At 40.4% G+C, this 24745-nt stretch overlaps 1 protein-coding gene across 1 annotated transcript in view; it reads right to left on the bottom strand.

Moving 5' to 3' along the window:
• Positions 1-24745, bottom strand: part of LOC308299728 (transmembrane protein 132C) — a gene marked incomplete at both ends in the record, with an annotated part of 240674 nt that overhangs the window by 13216 nt on the left and 202713 nt on the right. The window contains 2 exons of the mRNA XM_080743518.1: positions 5209-5527; positions 11085-11293. Coding sequence (XP_080599644.1) covers positions 5209-5527; positions 11085-11293 — 528 coding nt within the window. The remainder of the gene's footprint in view (positions 1-5208; positions 5528-11084; positions 11294-24745) is intronic.

Genomic DNA, 24745 nt, shown 5'->3' with positions numbered 1-24745 from the left:
CAAGTACCTCAATGTGCACATACATCACTGAAGACCTGTCATAGACACAGTGAGTCTACAAAGAATACAAAAAAAAAGAAAGAGAATATATATATATATATATATATATATATATATATATATATATATATATATATATATATATATACCGGTATATATATATATATACACACACACAAATATTTCACTGCACATACAGTACTTGTATGAGTGAGTGACAAGTAAAACCTCTTTCATCTCGAACATCATGAATACAGTACTACAAGAGTACTACTACAGAGTAGTTAGACAGGAGGAGGGGACTCTGAATCCAAGGGAACAACAGAAAGAGGAGCAGAGAGAAAAGAAAAAGATTGAACTGCACCGACTGGGGACAAACTGGGGACTCGCTGTCACTCGGGCATTAGAGCCCATGTGGGCAGATGTGACTTATAAGGATTGGAATGTGACCTGAGGGCATTCAATTTCATTGGTCCTCGCGCCTGGCGTGGTCCTAACCATTTGGCCAACATGTCATGTTGAGGTCATTAATACAGAGGTGGATAGAATCCTTGGTTTGCAGTTAGTTTAAGTTTTTGAATGCACTTACTTTACAAAAGAGATGCCAGCACTCACTTTAGAATGACTCCTTCCATTTTATTTCATTTTTTCCCCAGCAGCTGCAACAAGTGGACGTTTCGGCCCTACCGGGCCTTCCTCAGCGTGTATCTCTCTACGTTTTTGACTACACCTCTAGTTTGGAAGAGGCAGATCCAGTTTATTTGGTCACTTAATGTGCCAAATAATGTACTGTATATTCATGTTCTGAGGTAGATGCTGCACATGTGTATGTGGAGAACTAAACAGTACAGTTGGTAACCTAGATGAGTATGAAAGAGACGGACGGATGAGGTATGACTGAGAATTGTTTTAAATGACTGTACACAGGGAATCATAACCTTAGAGAAAGACAAATAGTGTCTTGTTAAAGGTCGAATATGCCTTAATGACTTCGGTGTCAAACGGAAAAGCTGTCATAGATTATAGCTCCTCCTTTTAAGTGCCTGAAAACAAGCACCCTGTTCAAAGTGTAAAAGCAAGAACCAAGCAAGTTTCCTGACGATACTTTGTTAATAATGGACTTTTTTCTGGGCATGGAACTTAGCAATAGTCAGTTCTACAGGCCAGGGGGAGAGTGGAGTGATCGACAAACCAAACACTGTATTTGTCTGTATCAAGTTATCAGATGACTTTCTTTGTTCAGGTAGGAGCTAGGTGCAAAGCATTGCAAGACTTGGCGGACAGGCTGCAATTTCATTATGCAACGTAGGAGAAGCACAGATGGTGTGGTGATCTGTGTAAATTAGTACGCGATGAAATGAGGAAATACTTGCAGGATAAGCAAAATACACCCTAATAAAATAGAGTAAGCAAAATAAATAAGGAATAAGGGGCGTTGGTATTCTATGCATAGTTCAAATTATAGTTTTTACAATGTAAAGGAAATAGAGGCAGCAACCTTTAAGTAATTTCAGAAAATATCAATATGCATTTAATGAAAGATACCATTTCTAAACCGCAGTACAGTAGATATCAAAGTGGACAGATGTTACAATTGGGAGCAGGAATTAAATTAACACATTTAGATTAGTTGTCAATCATAAAAAGACACCTGTGCATGCTGGCACCTTCTTATCAGATTGGTAAATAAATTGAATGTCACTGAAAGCGCATGAAGAAAAACACCCTCCCTACTTTTTTACCATTTATTTTTTTACTTCTCCTGCGCTGCAAGATCATATGCTTATTTAGAAATGTCTCTCCTGTACCATGGGAATGGGTCCTATGGGAAATCCCAATGTATTGTCAACCTCTAGTACGCACCAATACACTAACACACTCTCACACAACCACAGTAAAATCCTCAGTTTTAATTTAACTCTGTAATGACTGTAAATGCCGGGAGCGTTTATTTAATTCCTGATGTATTAATTCGCCCAAAGTGTTGTCTGTCATCATGAGTACATTCACACAGAATTTGAACATTCTAATAAAGCAACATAATGTTTCTGAAATTAGGTTGATTTTTCAAATAAAGCATCAAGTGAATATATGCATGCACTTTAATGGAAATAAAATAGCTATAAACTATGCACGAAAACAAATTTCACCCACTTTTTTTTGCTTCTGTAAACCTGTGATAAGACAATAAAGCTGATTCTGAATGAGGCATCAAGTACATCAATAGTTTCATGCAAAATATTTGCAGATGCATTTTCCGATTGTTTATTCGTCATTTGTCATGCTCCCGGTGTGTGAAGACCTTGTGGGTGTAATTAAACATTTTAAATGTCAGAGTAAGGGTCCATTTGGGTCCATGTTTACACAGCCGGAGGCAAATTCTAGTATTTTACTACACACCTATACCCAGAGGTGTAAAGTAACAAAGTACATTTACTTAACTCATTAAAAGCCAACCCCGCGATGTCGCGGGAAAAGTAATAGAGTATCTATAGTGCCATCCACGCGATGTCGCGGGAAAAGTAATATATTACTGTAACGGCGAGTAAAAATACCTAGTACAATGGCCGACGCTCCGGAGACGAAATCCGCGCTGATTTGTCATCATCACGGCTCCACGAGCACACAATAGTCATCCCATAACATTGAGGTGGACGGCCGATCTCATCTTTAATGTCCATTATCTCAAAACTACACTTTAGAAGCTAGGATGGAGGCAGATGCTCGCTTATTTTACACAGTTATAAAAGCTCCCGGTCGGCCATTACACAACTCCACGTGGACACGCATCGGTTCCGGCGCACGATCCGATGACGTCAGACCGGAAGTACTTCCGGTCTAGACTTCTGGCCTTCAAAATAAGACAGCGGCCGTTAATGGGGCCGGGAGGGGGCACTCTGGACCCCCTAATCCGTTAATGTCCTGGGCTCAGAATGAGTTAAGTACTGTACTTAAGTACAATTCTGAGGTATTGGTACTTTACTTGAGTATTATACCTTTACTTCTCTACATCTCGGATTCAAATATTGTACTTTTACTCCACTATATTTATTTGAAAACTGTAGATACTATGATTATTATTACAAAATATCCATTAACCACTTCAGCCAGTTTTTGGCAGTTTCAAGCAAAACAATTAAAGGCCATGAAGCAAAGGCAAAAACAAGAGTCCAAAAGACTTTAAGGGCACAACGCCAAAAAGGTCCAAGGTACAACGTCCAAAAGCTCAACTTCTCAAAAGCAAGGCAGAAAACTAAAGTCCAAAATACAAAAACGTTCAAAGGCACAAAGCAAATGCAACGCCTCACACAAGGCAATAACTACTGTAGGCTAAATCAGAAGTTCAAATGAAAGAAGAAACCTTACAGAGTTGCAAAACAACGGACCACAAAACTTCAAGGCAGAACCTGGCGACGATGACTAGGTGACAAAAAAAACTATGTAGGCCTACTGGCTGTGTGTGTGTGTGTGTGTGTGTGTGTGTGTGTGTGTGTGTGTGTGTGTGTGTGTGTGTGTGTGTGTGTGTGTGTGTGTGTGTGTGTGTGTGTGTGTGTGTGTGTGTGTGTGTGTGTGTGTGTGTGGAATGAGTCTAGTCTTATAGGCTGGATTTAGACGTTGGTCAAATCTAGCCTGAATCTGATTTAGTTCTCAAATCCGATCTTTTGGCCCAACTCTTCACACTGCATTTGCAAGTGACACTGATCTGATCTGTGTGTTCAGACCGATTTCAACAACTTCAACCCAAAGTGCCATGCATCGACATATCTGCTTTGGTTACCGGGGTAACAACGTAGGCGCCATGACTTTTCTCTCTTATGTGTTTTTACATTTTTCAACTTTCCTCTGACATTGAGTTAGGACCTTGTGAACCCATTTTCTGCCATGCAGTGAGATATGTTTTCATATATTGCCTTAATAGAGAAACAAAGCCATGTCGTCATTTGTGCGTAATGTCGCCCTCTAGGGGGTTCATGCTGGTATTGTTTTGTATTCAAATCGCCATTGGGGAATCTGCGATAGCCGCATATAAGGACTGTGTTAAAAAAATAAACACACCATGTGCGCGTTTCTGTCAGCGGGGGGGTTCTGCATAGTTTATGATATTCATTCATATCTGATATAGCCTGTTGTAACTCGTTTCTAGCGTTTATTGGATTACTCTTTGGGTAAATCTGTACATTTCCACCTTAGTCGATGCTTCATATCCATTTGGGTCAATCCGAGAGCATGGTGTGTTTATATTTTTAACACAGTTCTTATATGCGGTGATCGCAAATTTCCCAATGGCGATTTGAATACAAAACAATACCAGCATGAACCCCGTAGAGGGCGACATTTCACGCCATTTCACGGAAGTGACATCACACTTCGCTACTGAATTGTTCCTGTACATTTCTCATGTACTGAGGCACCCCCCCCCCCCCAAAGTGCAGGCGTTGAATTTCTCCGTCTATCCACTGAATGCTGCTTGCCATTTCTCCTGTAGTGTAAAACGTATGCAGAACTGTTTTATTTTCATTACACCCATGCGCTCTTGTAAATCAAAATGCAATTCTCGCGCTCTGCAATGACATCAGTGGCACTCGGTACAGTACACACAGTATACTGTACATACAATTGCATTAGAGGCACACTGTGTCATCAACAGTGTTGTTTTTGACAGCAAATTTTGATTTAGTTTTAGTCATAGTCTTTTAAATAAAATGTCATTTAGTTTTAGCCATAATTTAGTCACCTGAAAAGTATTAGTTTTGGTCTAATTTTAGTCGACTAAATATCATAAGATTTTAGTCGACTAAAATGTATTTTGGCAGGCCTTGATGGCATCGTAATGACTGATTTTACACTTGGTTACACGCGTTGTGAGCTTGTAGATCGGCTATTTTCAGCACGCAACACCCGAGAGCAACCAAACATAAAATTACTCTCTTCTCCCTCCCTAACGTTTAGTCTAGTTTTTATTTTGTTGACGAAAGTGTCAATATATTTAGTCTTAGTTTTAGTCACCACAGCTTAGTTTTTGTTTAGTTTTTATTTAGTTTTCGTCAGTGAAAAAAACACAGTCGACATTGTTTTAGTCGACGAAATCAACAACACTGAACAATATTAGCCCAAAAGATAGCCTGATTTATATATTTTTATCACAGCTTCAAGTAACAAACGTTGAAACGTGAGTGCTTTTTCCACCACTGCCCATACAGTACATACCTGTATCTTGGTGCTGCCAGGGCTTCGTCCTATCAGGACATGGCCTTCCTGAAGTCGGGCGACCTTGGGCTCTTGGACCTTCAGAGAGTCCCAGACCAGGTCTGTGACGTCCACCTGCCAGTCGCTCCCCAGCAGGAAGTCTTGCTGGCCCAGATCGTCCTCCTCTTCGTCCGCCGTCCCCCCGGGGCCTTCTGTCCTTTCCCCCGTGTTGGCCACGAAGTGTGTGAGGACACGCACACTGGTGCTCTGGTACTGGGGCACGCAGCCATTCTCTGTCCTCTCCTCAGCTCCCTCCTTGTCATCACTCACTCGCTCATACCTGGAGGGAGTGGAGCAAAAGAGCATTATTAGTGGCCAAGCCACGCAGTGGCAAGGGCCACTCATTCATATTGGACTTCATCTTCTTCCGCCACTTTTCTCTAGTGGCTTGACCGTGCAGTTGCTTTTTACGAAACTCGGCAGTATGGCAGAGGACTATGCCAAATGGCTAAAACACGAAGCTCGCAACAATCGACCAAAGGGTGGCGCTGTAGGAAGCCTTTCAAACTTGCAAACTTTGAACAGGTAGAGCTCATGCTCTGTTTGAGGTACAGCCATGAAACCTGTATACACTTATGCGTCTCCTCATGCTGAACAACTTTTACACTCTGACGTTTGACCTCTGACCTTTAGTTCTCCCACCATTATGAATTATATGAAAAACAGTAAAAATCTTGCAGCTATATTTATTGTTTTGTTTTTGTTTTTCATGACAGTAAAGGACCATTCCCACTGGGCCCGATAAACACATAAAAATATCTGTCACAGATATTTTTGTATCTGTATCTTACCTCCACTTGAATGGAGACATATATTTTGTATCTGTTTATCTGGCCCAGTGGGAATGGGCCTTAACCCTGGCGACCCTATTCTGGGCATGTCATAAAAGGCAACGTTTTTTTTTTGTTTTTTTTTGGAAAATTGTTCAAAATAGGCAAATATTTTTGTGAAAATAGCAGCTCTACAAGCTCACAATGTGTCGCAATGGAATGCCTTGTGTGTTTGTAGATGGACTGCTTTCTCTATTGACAACAGTTGGGTTTCAATTTATTTTGGTATTTCTTTTTTTTTTCATGTTTTTGTCATTGAGTAGTGGAGAGGAATGACACTATAATAGGTATATCTCTGGATGCTTGTCTATGGGGCATGACAGTTTGTTTTGTCTAAATGCAGAATTATTTGTCTAGTTTGTTTTCACCTCATTTTGGTGGTTTGATCGAAAGAAGCATCTATTTCGTAGATGAATCGATCACACTTTGACTTTGACTGGCATATACAGATATGCCATTTCAAAACTTCACTCGTAGACCGTAGATTTTCAGGGGATTTGCAGAAGATTTAGATTGTAGATCAGCTGTTTTTGCTAGTTTCTGCAAAAATAAGCTCTGTTCTCCATACAAATTAGAAAAGCAAAACAGGGAAAGAAAGCGGTGGAAAAAATACATTTGCAGTAAAATAGCAGTAAACACCGAAGAGTTTAAACGGCACATCTATGTTGGCAGAAATGAGTGAGATTCGTATTTATTTATAGCACAAAAATGACCAGTAAAATCATTCTTTAAGAAACAAGTTTTACATTCCTGACCCAACTATGCTACGGCACTCATGATGGTGGTGGGCCTTGGCCAATGTTATAGGCGCTATCCTTTTTCATTCTATTCTCCAGAGAGTGTCCTATTTCATGGTGATTAGTTTGGCCAATAGTGCCACAGGCAGGGCAGTGGGTTCTGTACAGCGACAGGTAGAGTGTGGCTTTGGGACCTAAAACTGCTGTAAACAGTCAACCACCATGACAGCCCATAAACACAGGAGCTATGGCTATTACCCTCCCACACCTGTGTAATGCATCTACTCTGAATGCTCTGCTGCTCCCTCTCTGGGACCGTAAGCCTAATTTATACTATACGATCGTGATGCTCACCGTTGCTCACCGTTTTTTCTTCTGCTACTTTTTTCGGTGAGCATTGCAGTTACACAGCAATGTATAAATTAGACCAGTGGTTCTTTTTCATGTCAAGGACCGTCAAATTGGCACTTATTAGCGGACCCCCATTTGAAATTATATGCCAAGGACCCCCGTAAGAGAGGATTCTAGCAGTGATTCTCTCAACCATTTCAATTTCAAGGACCCCCAGTTTGACATGCATTGGGCTACAGACACCCATTTAATGGCCTTTCTATCTCTGAGACCCCAATTTATATTGTTAAATCATTTTGTAACGCAGAGAGTGTACAAATGTGTACATTGGAACCAATGATAGACTATATCCCTTCTTCTCTCCTCTTTTCCTCTCTTCTCTTCATCCACTTTTCTACTCCCTTTTGCACTGCGACTCTGTCACACTCTTGCTCTACCGTCTGCACTTGATGCTTTCTTCACATTCTCTCTCTCTGTCTCTCTTTTCTCCGTTTTGTACACCTCTGTACCCAGCCCACTGGCCTGGGGGAGGCGGGGTGGGGGGTGACAGTGACAGCTTCCATTAGGTTTAATGAGGCGTGGCCAGTCGGGCAGAAAAATGGGTTGACAGGTTAACATGCTGTGGCCGAATAGCTTGGATTAGTTCCTACCCGCCGTCTGCTCTACTCCCACATCCCCACACCCCTTCCACGCCGCTTTACGGGACCGGAAAAAAGTGTCACCTGAAATGAGGTGACATTTACGGCTGCATGGGAACAGAAACACAGGCTGGGTCGTGTTTGTTCAGAGACGTGACAGGTCAGTCAAGGTGTCGCGATGTAATGAGCTGGTTTATGCATTCATGTGAAGCATGCACGGAAGCACGCACACACGCACACACACGCACACACACGCACAACAACAACTAACCTCCCCAATCCCAATGACAGTCATGGCCCAGGGATTAGAGAACTAGAATGGACAAAGGGCATGATGGGTGGGCTGGGGGTATTTGTATAAGAGTGCCACCGTGTGGTGTGTAGGGACTCATGGGACTCTGAGATGACACCAGGAATGCGGTATTGTGCAAAGATGATGTTTGCTTTGCTTTTCTTCGCTGTCGGGCGGACAAATCGTGCATGTCCAAAAGCGTTATACTTTCCAGGAAATAGTAAAATCATATTTGTTTCTAATGGATCCAATATAGTTATCAGTTAGTCACAAACAATACTTTTCATTGGTTCAATATTTATCAAATTCACACTTTCTCTTGAAAGATGACTAATGTCTTGTAGACCCCTCTGGTGGGGGTCATGTGATCAAGATTTATACAGTTAGTTAGATTTTTCAGATCAATGTGTGTGTGTGTATTATATGCAAGTTTCCTCAAAATCATGTACATATTATTTCATGCATTTGCCCGGATGCAATATTTACTGGTCCAATGCAGTCACGGACTGTCTTTCCTATAGTTGCAAGCAAGCACACAGTGCATGTTGTTTTGCCAGAATGCAGTGATTGAATGCTGAGTGCTGAGCTCTTTCAAGATTCAAATAATAGTTTTCAATTGTTTATAAATGATTTAAAATGGCAGGATTGCATTTGTTATGCTAGACTTGTAGACAGCATTGGTTTATTTTTTTCCATTTTCAGCAGGCTAGAAGGAGTCTTTAATATAATAATTGACTTCTTTCTACAGAGTATTTCTTATGCATAATCACAAATCACAACTTGTGGGAGCCACAGTTGACCACTCATTGGCAAGACTTGCTACACTTGCCATATGGTCCAGGCACTAAGTATTGGCAAATGTATTCTAAACATTGTAGATAACTTAAAGTTAATCAAGCTTGTTTGCATAAATTAGTATGAGCTTGATTAAGCAATTTATTTTAAATGAGAGAGAGGGGTGGGGGCAGAGTTTACTATTGTGAATTGGAAGATTTTTCAGCTTTTTGCATGAATGGTCAGACACAACTTTCCCAGCTCTGCTGTAGTCAGCAGCAAACGTTTCAAAAGGCTTCTCTCAAACGTAACCATACCTCTAGGTGAAACCCTTCCCCATAATGTGTTTAGATTAAGAAACAGCTGTCAAACTATTCTATTTAACAATTAAATGGACTGTAGTTCATGTTCAGGTTTCTGTGTACAATACAGTTTATATATTGTTAAAACCACAATCCATTCAGGTTTACATTGAGTCCATCTCTCTACGGGGAGGTAATTGCAGGAGTTGACACTGGTGACACGGTTGCCCGTGGCAAGTAAATTAAACGTTCGGGCAAGTGGAGTTTAAGGTTGCCCGATGGGCAAGTGCGTTTGAGTGGGGAAGCAACTGTCTTTAGTTTGCAAAATGTCTGGAATTTCAAATAAGTCTTATTGTGTACTGTAGCTATTGAGATATTTGGCATAAATATTGAGTTATGGACATATCTCACAGCTCCAGAATTTGTAAGTATTTTTTATTTTTATTTTTTTAATGAACGGTAATTCAAATCGTACCTATCACAATTTACCTTTCGGGCAAGTGGGCATGACCTTGTGGCAAGCAGAACATCACCTGTACTTGAGCCTCTGAGACCTTAGAGGCACTTAACTTCTGTAATTGTAACGATATTGAACTAGAATAAAGATTTAATGACAGTGGCAACCATTAGATGTCCTACCCCAAAACATGGGTTTAAAATGTCCCAATTGAAGAGTAGGGAGACTTCTCTATTAACCACACTAGAAACGGGCGCTCATATATAAAAAAAAAAAAAAAAGTTTAAAAAAAAAAAAAAGTAAAAAAAAAAAAAAAAAAAGTTGATGGTCAGCAAGGAACATGCGTTGTTGATTTTTGTATTATGTTTTTGAGACAATTGAACAACTGCTGAACGTGGAGTTGCAGATGCAAGACATTGGGACATACAGACATACACACTACCCCATTCTGATTAGGTTGTGAGATATTGGGCTTGTATTAACTAGGGATGGGACGATATGCGATCCCTGCAAGGCCCAGCGTTGCTTTTTGGCAACGTTTTTTAAATCATTTTTAAAAAAATGTTATAATTAGTTTTCCTGTTCTTTTTTCACATTAACATCACCATTACATCCTATTGTTTAGTATTACAATGCCATTGGCCACGATATGTATATATAAATAATACCCCCCACACAGGCTGACATTCACAAGTCCCAGAGAAGTTGAAATTCCAGCGTCTGGACGAACAACATCTCACTTTTTAACTGAAGCCATTCCTCACTAAAACATAAGTAAAATGCCTGTAATATTTCTTTCATGATCATTAGAATGTCTAGAACACTTGCATATGTTAATATTGTGAAAAATATCCCCAATATGCAAATTAGAGCATGATTTATGGCTATAAAACCTTACAAAAACATTGTTAATTTTTTAACATTACATTTTCCTGTGATTAGGACTGCTACAACACCATCTGATTTTTTTATTTATTTTTTTGGCCAGTAGAAATTAATTCGGGCCTTGCAGGGATATCGTGATAAAAAACACTCGCGATAATCGTATTGTGGAGATTTAATTTATCGTGATATCGTCCTTCAATTCATCTTTTTATTTGCTGAGCTGCATATCCGGTACCATTCAAACCCTCTATTGGTAAAAGATACTTATAATATACGTACTTGATACAGTCTTTTTTTCACTTTCTATCAAATGTCTTTGCCAAAAAATAGCCGATCTACAAGCTCACAACGCGTTGCTTTGCGACGTGTTGTGAGCTTGTAGATCTGCAATTTTTTGGCAAATGTTCCGCCCCAGGATAATGGATTTTGATTATCGCGATAATATCGTAAATCGCGATTTCTTTGGTCACAATAATCGTGACATAACATTTTCATATCGTCCCATCCCTAGTATTAACATGCACTGATATAGATTGGTTAGAATAATAAGTGTCAAGTGTAGGTGCCTTACCTTCTGTTGCCAGTAGTGACAGGGACCCTCCATCCTTTGATCTGGCTGAGCTCTGAGTCAGACACATCGATTTGCAGAGGCAAGCGGGGCATCCATACACTTATCTCCAGCTGGGCACTCAGGAAGCTGTAGGTGAAGTTGAGCAACACCTTGGTTCTCCCTCTGGTCTCTTTGCCATTCACATAGACATAGTCACAGCGCTCAGATACCTGGACCAGAGACAGACAGAGAGAGACAACGAGAGAGAAAGAGGACATAAAAAGAGGAAATGAGATGGACAGAGATAAAGAACATAATCGTCGTTGTCGGGTGAAAACCTTGTATGTCCAAAACCGTTCGTTTTGCATTTATCTTTTTTTTTTTTTTTTTAAGATTTGTTTTTGGGCTTTTTGCCTTTGGATAGGACAGTAGACTGACAGGAAATGGGGGAGAGAGAGGGAGTGACATGCGGCAAAGGTCGCCCGGATCGGGAATCGAACCGGCGACGCCGACAGGCATCGCGATGCCGCATTTATCATTTTAAAAATTATTTAAACTAGCGTACAACGCCTAGATCTGCTGTTGTGCGACGGCCTTGTATGATGAAGCAGGGCTTTACTTTGCAAAAGAACGTACAAATTTGAAACTCGGAGATACGAGGTTTCCACCCGACAACGAAGATATAGATGCTATACAGTACAAGACATACCAATATATTTTCTATCCTGGATACATGTCGAAATTCCAGCAATTATAAAACAGTAAGGTACATCCTAATTACTTAGAAGTAGATCTCATGGTATATAGAGTGAACACTGCTTCTAATCTAATTAGCTGGATGGTTGAAAGACTTGGCATTGCTTCATTTAGAAATGCAAACTGAATTAGTACAGTATGTGTGTGCGCATGTGTGTGCGCGTGTGTGTGTGTGCGTGTGTGTGCGTGTGTGTGTGTGCGCGTGTGTGTGTGTGTGTGTGTGTGTGCGTGTGTGTGTGTGTGTGTGTGTGTGTGTGTGTGTGTGTGTGTGCGTGTGCGTGTGCGTGTGTGTGTGTGTGTACGGTAGGTGTGTGTGTGAGTGTGGGTGTGGGTATGTGTGCTTGTGTGCTTGTGTGCTAGTTTGACGTGTCAATTGAATTCTCTGTTAAGTATCGGAGAACAGGAAGATCGAATGCATAGGAGAAATTATAAAACACAACTTCAATATCCTATATTATAAATCGCCTTGTGATTGGATGGAAGTTTATCTGTCTATCTGATTCTGCCTTCTTCTACCACACCAGCAGTGCAATTGCTTCCACACTATGCACAAATAATAATGCATGCCATGGGACATCCATCCAACCCACTACATTTCATGCTTGCAACTTTCATATTTACTGTACACTGTGTATTTGTAGATTTGTGCGCAATGTGGCCCTAACATTATTGCGCAATACTTGTACAACACTTATTAGCGCCCCTACGTGATATGCGTCACATTTTCCCACTTATATGAGACAACAGCCGTTGCCTCAGAGATCTCTGCCCATATCAGTCGGCCAGAACCTCTCCCTCCTTCATGTGCTGGATCCTACAGTTGTGTACATTTTCAAGTTGCCACTTCAATGTCACTCGTATTATCACATGTGCATTTGATAAGGTTATCACTAGGGGCAGAGAGTGATAGGCTGATAGCGTATGCCAGTCAGTACGCATAGTGATGCACACCAGCAGCTTCACAGTGCGTAGTGGGAAGTTCTTATCAGCAACAAAACATATTATAATTTATATATGTTTTGTTGTATTACACATGGCTTTGTTACATATTCCATGGTCTGACTGTGGTAGCAGTTCAAAATAACATTCCACTGTAGAATATACTCTGTTTTGACATCTAATCTTATTACCGGTATCTTATCAACATTAAATAACTCTTTGTCATGCAATGAGGTTGAGGCCAGTATGCTGTTGTTTTATGCCACATCTAGAACTATACAGTACATGGGCAGTGATAATGCCTACATTATAGTATGCTGTCATTTTACGATATTTCTATATTTTTTTTACTTTAATTTTATATTCAGAGGTTCAAAATGGAAAATATCTGTGAATGGAGTAATGTCTCAAAAATAATTCAGAGCCTTGTATAGAGAGTTCTACCAATGCAGGGTCAGAAACAGATCCATGGTCATGTGGTTCATGTAACTCGAAATGTCACTTTCGCCTCATAGACTCCAATGCATTCTGTAAACTTCCGGTTCTCGCTTTGTCACTATAATCGCCAATAGATGTGTATGTCGAAGACCTGGCCCCATGAAGTGAACGGGGGTGGCGCGACTTGAATACGACCGACTTGAAGCCGGGCACTGCACTCCCTCAGTGCCGTCTGTGTGTGGCAAATTAAATTTGGTTGCTCGAAATGTTCTTCAGACATGTGGATTACAGATGTACAAACAAAAAATATTCCCTGCATTTATTGTAAGAAGATAGAGATGGAAATTATTTTGTTCCTTTCCTTTGTAGCACCTTTTCCTGCTGTCATATGAAATTATTTTCATCATGTTTGACATAACCTCATAACTAGCCTATAGGAATGGGATTGAAGATGCTACCAGACAGTCGGCTTATTAATGGCATCTGCTGTAATGCATTGAGCAATCAATTTTCTTGTTAAATGTGGGCATGAGAAGCCCTTTGAGACGTTACTGTGATTAAGAGCTATAGACCTGGGTGGTCAGACTGGTCACTCAGTATGGCTGTGTTTACTCAACAAAGTTGAAACTGCACTTTGTATTATGAAAGGGTAACAATATTTATTCATTTAACCTTTATTTAATTCCCTGAGGACACGTTGAGCCCTATTTCTCAATGGTGCATTGATTTCATATGTCTAAACAAAATCAATGCAAAGGCAGAGCGCATATCTCCACCAGGTTGTTTTGCTTGATTTATTCCGTCAAATGTTACAGAGTAAAATAGAAGTCAAAGAACAGAAAAGAGCGTACAGGGGCTTGTTATGCAATACGTCTTTGTTTTAGTTTTTTCCACAATACACAGAGACACATTAACTAAATTGTTAGAATGAGCACTAAGCAGCAATAACATATTGCAGATCAGTGCATTCTTGTGATTTCTTTTCATTTTTAACCCCCCCCCCCCCCCCCATCTCTCCACCAGTTCCCCAACATCCCTTCCAAATCCACACAAACCAAAACAATCTGCGGATGCAAGCACAACAAGGCTATTCAATGTGCTTTACACAGAACATAAAGCAAAGGAAACACAATTATGAAATTATGACATCAGGATGCAGACGTAAAAATAACAAATACAATTACAGTGAAGAATAATAAGAATAAGTATGCATGTTAAATCAACCTCAAGCTCTGCCTGTACCTCACAAATTATAATCCAGGATGCAAAAATGACCCGCACCCACAACACACAACCCTCTGTGTTCACTTCACACATCCCAGGGTAATTTAAAGTGCTCCATAACCACACTCTAGTCTAATGAGATGTTTTTTTATTGTTTTAAAGTGGGAGATGAGAGGCTGACAATTATAAAAAGTTTTCAACATTTCAACAGATAGTTTTACTTTTTTCCAATTTCAGAAAGATGTTTTTTGACGGAGGTGAATGGTTTTCTAAATATATTTTTGACAACATAGCTTTACTAAAGTGCATGCTATGTACTGTAGGCAATAGTATATACTAGTAAGACGCCTCAGGGCGACATGCGACCGTGCCTGTTCTTGGCCATCTGGCCAGTGATGTATATCGGACCAGTTACCCATATATGGAGATCCATATAGGCCTACTGTAGCCTATATGGAGATATGCTGTGAAAGCCCAAAAATGCCCCAAAAAAAAGGGATTCTGTTAGTGTGACATCACAGTGAAGACAGGGCGTTATGTCAGAGCGGCAAACCCATTTTGTTAAGTGTGGTTCCCCTGACATCACAGTGACATCAGAGCATGATGTCAGAGCGACAAACCCATAGAACCACAGTGTCAGGCTTCTTCTTCTTTCGTGTATCATCGTCCTTGATGATTGGTTGGCGACATTTTATTTCACAAGATTTCTTACTTAGGGGCATGACGCTGGAAATGCCTGAACAGATCAGAGTGTTGAAGGTTGAATGTGGAGCTTAACTGTGCACAGCTACAGTAGCAAACATATCAACGTATCAACATATACTGTACAGTAAAGATCACTCAAGCAAGACAAACCTACTGTAATAGACCAGGTAGCGAATCTCAAGTCAATTTTGCCTTGTTGAAAGAGTTGATTATTGTAAAGGCAAAGAGGTCCAGTCAAATTGTTATTTGATTTAATTTGCTGCCAACATTTTTGTCTAAGTAGAGTAACAAAAGGATTAGAGAAGTACCGTCTATTTTGAACACACAAAGGCTTTTAAAGATGAAGAATGAGTTAGAGCTGAATTCAATTATCATCCGTACCTGAGATCCATTCATGCAGATTAGTTTTCACTTTAGCTGTTAAAGCTGAAGTGAAACCTGTAAATGCCAATTGAGTTGATGTTATAACCCCCAAGAGAGCACGGCAAAGAAGACGAAAGTGAGTGAACCAGGAGGTCACTCCCCCTCTCTTCTCTTTCACTCCCTTTGCGCCTACACATCTCATGTACTGTATGTCTATCCATGACTTAACATACTATTATTCACCCTGAGTTGCCTCGACTCACTGTACTGTACTGTACTGTACTGTACTGTACTGTACTGTACTGTACTGTACTGTACTGTACTGTACTGTACTGTACCATCCACATCAGCTCCTCCCCTTGATCTTGTCTTAAAGAAGAAAAGCAGTTCAGCGGCCAGATTCAATAGTAAAGAAAAGGGAAGTCGCAGATTCCGCACTCTGTTTTGAATACTCTCAGAAGAATTTTCAGAAGAGAGGTCTTTGTCAGGTACCATATACGAACCAGAACATGTTAAGGGGTGTGGTATATGGTATATGGAGACCAGGAAATGGGCAGGTCTCACAATTGTGAATTAAAGAAAGTGATAATGTATGAAGTATTATTTTGCAATCTTTTGGGGAGATAAATATTCCTGGAAATGTTACACTTATTGTTTTAATTAAGTTTAATTAATTAACAGAAGTTTGACAGACATTTTGATATGGACTTTTCCAGTTTCTACAATTGTGTTTCTGACACAGTGCCCTGCCAGCCAGACTCATCCTTCTCTCTGCATATAGTCATGTATATTGTGTATTCATTATATTGTTCACATAGGGGTGTATGTGTGTGTGCATGTTCATTCAAGTGGATGACTGTGGGTGTTGTATGTGGCTTTGGTAGAAAGTCTAGTTAGCAGATGGGAGTTGAAAAAGATGCACAAACCGACCAAAGAAGAAAGCCCTGGCTGGGCTGGCTTGTGATTTTGTTGGAGAAGTTACAACTTCAATCAGCTACAAAGGCTCTCACATGTATAGCCAATGCACACCAATGACAAATCATGGGGACATCTAACACATCTTTCTTCAAACCACAATAATCTTTTCATCAAACCTTTATAAAAAAGGAATGAATACATTCCACAATCTGCTTTAAGGCTTTTGTTTCTAATCAGCCACATTTAAAGTATTTAAAGCTTCTGAAGGGTGTCATATTTATGCATGATTGGCATAGCTGGTAATTTCAGCATATGTCCGTGGAACTGGTGTGACAATTGTTCCATTATAACAAGACCAATCTTAAGCAGATTGTCTTTTGCCCCTCCTCTTTCAATATGAGTTGGCAGCTCTACCCTCAAATGATACATTTATGTCAGAGCGACCCTATCTCTCTTTCCAACAATACTGACAGGCAAGGGCGTCACACCAAATTCTGGGCCCTGGGTACAAGGATTCACTGCGGGCCCCTGTGCTTTAACTATTGAAAAATAGCAGATATACAAGCTCACAGCGCGGCACCGAGTGCCGCGCTGTGAGCTTGTAGATCTGCTATTTTTGAAAAATCATGAAAATCTTTGAATATTTCAAATCCTTCTGAGGTTTTTTGAAAAACCTATGTCAGTGGTTCTCAAACCTTTTCATGTGAAGGACCCCCAAAATGGTATGTATTTGGCCACGGACCCCCATCTCAAAATATTGAGTTCCAGGGACACCCCAGAAGCAAAATTTGAGTTACAAATGTTCGCTTAACAAAGATTTGCACACATTTTCACGACTTTTCAAAAATAGCAGATCTACAAGCTCGCAGCGCGGCACTCGGTGCCGCGCTGTGAGCTTGTATATCTGCTATTTTTCAATAGCTAAAGTATAAAATAATTACGGCCCCTCCACCACCTTGGGCCCTAGTAACTCAGTCCCACTTTCCTACCCCTTGTGACGCCCCTGCTGACAGGTTGGCAACTGACAGTTCTCTCCCCCTGACAATTCCCGACCCTCATCTCTCTCTTTCTCTCTACTCCCTATCTATTATCTGCTCTATTATTCGTTACTTTTTATCTGTCTGCCATGAAAACAGGTCGTACTTTAGAAAAAAATACCTGAAGTTTCACAGAAATTAAAGTAGGACGATGTAATAATTCAATAGGCTGTCAAGCCATCTGTGAGAATACCACTTTGGGACGTTTTTGGAAAACAAAGTGTAGCCTGTGTCACATCATGTGCTCAGATACTGTAAGGATCACATCTGCCATCTGATTAGCCATTGTTCAGGGTCGCTTGAATCTAGACGTGTTCATTTGTATAAAGTTTAAATGTTTTCAACTTTTTGTGGGTTGCAAAGTAACAGCAATCCTGTCCCCAGGACAAGTGTCTCGTCACTCCAAGTCGCTCAGTGTAGCTAGTAGCTGTTGATCGCAGGACTGCCACAGTCTTTTGGTGTGCACAGTCAGGAGATAAGAATGGGTGTCTTCTTGTCACAGATGCAATTTAATTATAACACCACATAAAAAAAAAAGTATTTTTTCTTCTTTTTTTTCCTTTCACATACAGGACAAACGTAATGAGACTCAATTAGCAGGGTTAGCAATAACCCCTCCTATCTCCCAGACTCCCACTGCATCATATTCTTGAGTCAGAGTTCAGAGTTTGCATACCCGTACCCATCATGCCTCATCTGCTTGATCTTTGAAAAACTCATATTTATTCTCAAAGCCTAACACTGGATGTTTAGCAAACAACACAGCCACACTTAAGCCACTAAAACAATTACTGTATGTACACAGCCTTACTCAAATGAGCAGCCACCCAGAGAACTGAAAATCATCATGACTTCAATTTTGAAATAGTTGATTTCAATCTATACATACAACACTTTCAATAATCTAAAATTGATTTTCTTTTGTGTCGTTATGATTCGAGGTTGATTCCTCCTTGACAAAATGAGTGGTGCAGATGTCCATAGAAAACATTATTGGTGTAAAGTGGTGTAAAGTAACATTTAGTACATTTACCGGTACTTAAGTACTATACTTAAGTGCAATTTTAAGGTATTTGTACTTTAATTGAGTATTTCCAATTTCCAATACTTTTACTTCTACTCCATTACACTAAGAGGCAAATATTGTACTTTTACTCCACTAATTATTTGAAAACTTTAGTTACAAGTTACTTTGTAGATTTTGATTATTATTATAAAACATTAACCACGTAAGCCCTATTATTACATTCGGCCATTGGAAAATAGCCGATCTACAAGCTCACACGACGCGACGCGACACATTGTGAGTTTGTAGATATACAATTTTTTTTAAGATTTTAATACATTTTATACATTTGAAACTTGTGAAGTGGGACATTCTGCATAATGAGTACTTTATACTTTTTGTACTTTAAGTACATTTTCATACCAATACTTTTGCATTTTACTCAAGTGACTTTCACTCGGGTGCCCTCAGACCAAAATATGGTCGGCAGTGGATAAAATCTTCTGGTGCGCGGCTGGCTAAAAATGCAGAGAGCGTATTCCACCCCAAAGCCAGTGACGCGCCTGTCACTCACTTCCTGCACCGCCCTCCCTCCCTGTAGCCTGTAGAAGTACGTTAGCCAGGTCAATTTAATCAATTTAATAGGCTTTATTATCATCATCTTTTATGTGTCAACTGTCAACTCTATAATGGACAGGCGAAGGGTACTCGCCCTTGCTTTATTGGAAGGGGAGATGCAACAAGCTAAAAAGAGAAGAGTTTGGGTGCATGAGACTCTTCAAAACAAAACATCTCCCAGTCCCTTCCTGATTCTCAGAATGTTACGCCTTCGACTCATCCGATTGGACAGAGGGGGGAAACCAGAATCTGCGTGGAGAATTTCTTTGCTCCAGCATAAACGCGAGGTCTGTGCGGAGCGCAGATATCCTCCCACTGACATGAAACCGCCCCCTTCTCATTGAAATGCATTGGCGGAACGCGGATTCCACTCTCATAGGTATTTTGGTCTGAGGGCACCCTAACAGAGCATTTCTACATTGCAGTGTTGATACTTTTACTTGAGTAAAACGTTTTACTACTTTCTCCACCACTGTTTAACTCACTGAACGCCATAAACGACCTTTACGTCTTTGATCCTGAGTGCCATAAACGCACTTTACGTCTTTTTAATTAATCAAAAGTTTTATCTTTCATGACATAATTGTAATTTCAAAAAAATCGCTCTAGAAGTTAGCCGTGAGCCTCCGTGACCGGAGCGCCACGACCGATTTGACTGTAACACCGGTGAACACACTCCGACGGGAAACCGGTATAACCGAACATTGGTTCCCGTCCACATTAGCGTTAGCTATACACGTTCGTTTATACACATCCCGTGCTTCCCAGACGAAGTATAGGTACTCATTCGAACCGGAAAAATGCCACCGTTCTATCGGTGCCATCCATTCGGCGATCAGAGCCCTTGATAGCGATCGCCAGAGCGCTGAAGTGTGTAGCATGCTAGCAAAAAGGCCTGGCCAAAATGTAAACAACTAGGCCCGGACCAAAAAAAAAATGGACGTCTCTCTTCCTTCTTCTATTTGTCCATCAGATAGTAGGAGACCACCACCTGGTGGTTTTCAAAGGCCATTGCACTCCAGAGAACACACAGGCCCAACGACAGCATAAACATAATGATGATCAAGACATCTTACACATGTTCTATTGAAGCCCAAATCTAATGATAGGATATATATATATAAATATAAATTTTTTCCTTTGTAAGAGGGGTAGTGTGGCTTTCGATAGAAGCATAGATTTATATATGTAATTTAAGTACAAAATATGATTTTGGCCCCCATAAAAAGGTAAAATTAAACAAAATGGATGGCATCAGTTTTGTAGATTTTTAATAAAGGGTGGCATTCAGTGAGTTTGACATCTCTAAGAGCAGACACATTCAGCACAGCAAATTTGCCACATCATTGATGTCCTAGTTCTCTGCTAGCATCCTGCAGCAGGGCTGCCTTGACAACAAGAGCAAATCAATTTCCCTCCTCCAAGGAAATGATCCATTGCATTGTAGTACATTATTTCTTATTTGGAGCGCGATAAAAACGCACATGCACACGCACACACGCACACGCACTCCTACGTGCACGCACACGCACAAACACAGACGCACACACATACACACACACAGAGTGCACACACACACACACACACACACACACACACACACACACACACACACACACACACACACACGTCAATCCATAATCCAGGTTTAATACTGAATACATTATAATAAATTGGCTATATACTGTAGGCATATAGGAATAGGCCTGCGGCAATACAGATTGACAACGTAATCGTATTGATGTGACTAACACTAGTCTTGATTTTCGGTTTGTGCACATAATTGTTACATTTCTCAAACACAGATATAAATCAACGGTGCATTCCTACCAGTTTACCATTTCTACTCTTTGAGCATGAAGGTTTAACATAAGACTAAACTAAACACTACACAATAACCCTTAAGTGCTGTTCGGGTCATTTTGACCCGTTTTACATTTTCATTTGGAAAAAAAAGGTAGAAGTTAAAAATGTTTCCACCTGAAACTCACTGGCCTTAAAGATTCTTCTGAGATGAACATGTAAAAAAAATATTTTTGCACTACACCCATGCTACACCCCCCTCATATTTTTTGAACCTTAAGTGCTGTTCGGGTCATTTTGACCCGGAAGCACAGAAATACACAGTATTATGCCAAAACACAGACACACAGTCACCCCCACTTCTAACACCCCCCTTCCGAAGCCCCATTCCGAACCCTCCCCCCCTTCCTATAAGCATGAGCAATATTGCCCAGTATTAAATTAAGTCATTTTTTTTTACATGGATTTCAGCTAAATCAGTAAAAACGCCTAGCTCTTTCAGTGTTTAATGTGATATAGCAAAGCAGAAATGCAAACATTTACCAAATATACCATATGAATTGTTTGGTATTGAGTCAAAGTCAATGTATCATGATGATTTGTTAAGTTAAAATTTATATTAGTGTTGTTTTTTTTTAAACCAAATATCCACCGGGTCAAAATGACCCGAACAGAACGAAGGTGTAGTGAATCTGAACAGAACTTAAGGGTTAATGGTTAGGGGGAGAATGGGCACTTAATATCGTCCGTGCCACAATCCTCTCACTGGCACCACTGTATCGTCCCACTGAGCTATCACGTCTCAGCCTCTTTGCCCTTCTTCCAGATGTTTTTGAATCATGTCCAATCTAAAACTCATCAAACGTTAAATGCACCTATTAACACATCGGACGCCCACATGGTTTTGAGGTCTTAATTTGCTGGTGCCCATGGCAACGCGTCATTTTACCTACCGGCGAGAGTACTGGCGACAAATGTAATCCGAGTATTTCCTGTTTATTTCGCGAAAATCTTTTCTTTCAGTCAGGACCGTTTTTTATCATTTCTAAGCCACAGCGTTTGTGTTACGGCATGTAGAAGAGGCTGCCGTTTTGAGAAAAAAATGAAAAAAGGAAGAGAATCCGGAGAAAACAGCATTTTTGTGCAGCCGCTAAACAGGAAGTCAACGAGACACACAGCACGTCCGGATGACGTAATTGCGCGCTGCATGTTGGGAAATGGAGTTTGTTTCATCACCGCGGTAGCCAAGTGCAGTAGCTACAGTACAGTATAGTTTACTGTACAACGCGTCAAACGCGTCGTGGGCCTCCAGCGACATCAAAGAAATTGACTTGTAGACACCACGTGGGCATCCGATGTGTTAAACCTGTGATGTGACAATATAGTTGAAGATGTGTTAAAGTGCTCGTTGCCAATAGGCTTCTTGTTTTGACAAAAGAAAATACTTATTTGCATGACTCATTTCAGACATAAGATCAAACATTATGGCATATTTTGGACGGTTCTGTTTATTGAAATGAACCACACTTTTTAAACCTGTGGTTAGCACAGTGTTGTGTTATTGGTGCAAAAATTGTTGTAATTGTGTAATGAGCAATGAAGATGTCATTTTGAGTTGTGGGTATGATTAATGCGAGTTGAAAATTTGGTATATCGTCGCTGTCGGGTGGAAACCTTGTTTCTCCATGTTCTTTCGCAAAGTAAAGCCCTGCTTCATCATACAAGGCTGTCGCACAAAAGTAGTGAAAACAGCCGATCTACAAGCACACAACGCCTCGCACCGCGAGTTGTGTGCGTTGAGGTGTGCTTGTAGATCATCTGTTGTCACTAGTTTAATTTTTAAAATGATAAATGCAAAACGAACAGTTTTGGACATACAAGGTTTTCAACCGACAACGACGATATGCACAAGGGTAGTTGGTGATGGAAATGACATGGCATTTGTTTATACATAACATGGTTTATTGTCATGTTGCTGCCAAATGAACAGTACATGTATTTGGTTGCAATCTGTAGTGAGTATAATACAGTAGCATAAAACGGTGAGAATTTTTTGCAGCAACATATAAACAAATACTGTATAAGAAAGGCATAATAGTACAATTAACATCAGAACGGGTACACGTTATTGTGTATCATTATTTTATGCTTTAGCTATTGAAAAATAGCAGATATACAAGCTCACAGCACGAGCTTGTAGATCTGCTATTTTTGAAAAATTGTGAAAATTTGAATTTTGACCCGATTCTATAAGTGTCTTTTGAATCCTTCTAAGATTTTTTGAAAAACCTATGTTTCTGTGTCAGAAGTCTGGCTAGCCATCGTCAAAGAAAAGGTCCTTTTCACTTAACTGGAGCTCAGTCAGTCTGTTCTTGAGAGACTACTATGTCAGTGGTTCTCAAACCTTTTCATGTGAAGGACCCCAAAAAATGATATGTATTTGGCCATGGACCCCTATCTCAAAATATTTAGTCTCAGGGACCACCCAGAAGCAAAATTTGAGTTACAAACGTTCGCTTTGAAAATACATATATTCAAAGATTTGCACACATTTTCACAACTTTTTTCAAAAATAGCAGATCTACAAGCTCGCAGCGCGGCACTCGGTGCCACGCTGTGAGCTTGTATATCTGCTATTTTTCACTGGTTAAAGCAGTCAATGATTCTAGGCCTAAAGGGGTTAAATGGCATAGAGTACATGACAATATATGCAGTACATTAACAGTGAAGTATTCAGCAGCAGTAATTAGGAGCAATGTTATGTTGCATCAGGGGGACAATCAATCAAGGCAACGAGAAAGATATGCAAAAGCAAAAGGCAAAGTGTGTGGGGAAAGCAAAACAGTGGCCAACAGCAACAATAAAAAGACTATGATAAGAAGCCTCAAATGTTTCTATAGCAGCAGAGACAAAGATGTGAGAGAGGAGCCCCTCACCCTCTCCTCACAGCACATGTATGTAACAATGAGTTGGGTGATGGGTAATACTGAGTGACAGGCATATTTGGCAGAATAACAGACAACAGCTAGTGCGTGGTTTTTGCTACACGCATGCACGCACGCACAGTACACTAAGCCCCTGATACACGTAACAATTTTTTCATCAATATCAACCAGCAACAACCAGAGACGTCAATTGCGTATGGCTGGTATGGTATGGCAATTGCCATACCTTGGCTAAAGGGGAAAAAATTCAATGTACTGTGTGTGTGTGTGTGTGTGTGTGTGTGTGTGTGTGTGTGTGTGTGTGTGTGTGTGTGTGTGTGTGTGTGTGTGTGTGTGTGTGTGTGTGTGTGTGTGTGTGTGTGTGTGTGTGTCGGAGTCTCTCTCGCGGTGTCTCTGTCTCTGTGACACACAAACACAGTGTGCGGTCAGGTGTAACTCGAAAAGTATGACGCATATCACGTAGCAGGTATGAGCACTTCCTTCGCATGTTGTACTGTACCATGGTGGAGTTTCATACAAACTGTACAACGTGTAAGTACATTCAGGGTGCAGAAAGCAGCTATCCCAATAGCCAGACCACTGAGCAATATTTGTGTGGAGCCAGTTGGAGCAGTGAGACCCTCCACAACACACGTTCCTGAACTTTATAGCTCGAGACCCAAAAGAGAAATTAGATGTTTGCCCGGGACTAGTGAAAACAGCAGATCTACAAGCTCACAACGGGCCGCGTTGTGAGCTTGTAGATCGGCTATTTTCACTACTTCTTAAACATTTGTGTTCAAAATTGCTTTTTTGGGAAGGTTTTTGAAAAAAATTTAAATAATAATAATTAAAAACTAAATGTAGAAAGCAAAGAATTAAGGGACCCATAAAAATGTGCCCGAGACCCACAAATGGGTCCCGACTCCCGACCCAGTGCTTGGGAAACAG

This window comes from Nannobrachium achirus (genome assembly GCF_963921795.1).
Source record: "Nannobrachium achirus genome assembly, chromosome: 15".
Lineage (NCBI taxonomy): Eukaryota > Metazoa > Chordata > Actinopteri > Myctophiformes > Myctophidae > Nannobrachium > Nannobrachium achirus.
The sequence above is the reverse complement of the archived record's forward strand: the minus strand, read 5'-3'. Positions and strand labels throughout refer to the sequence as shown.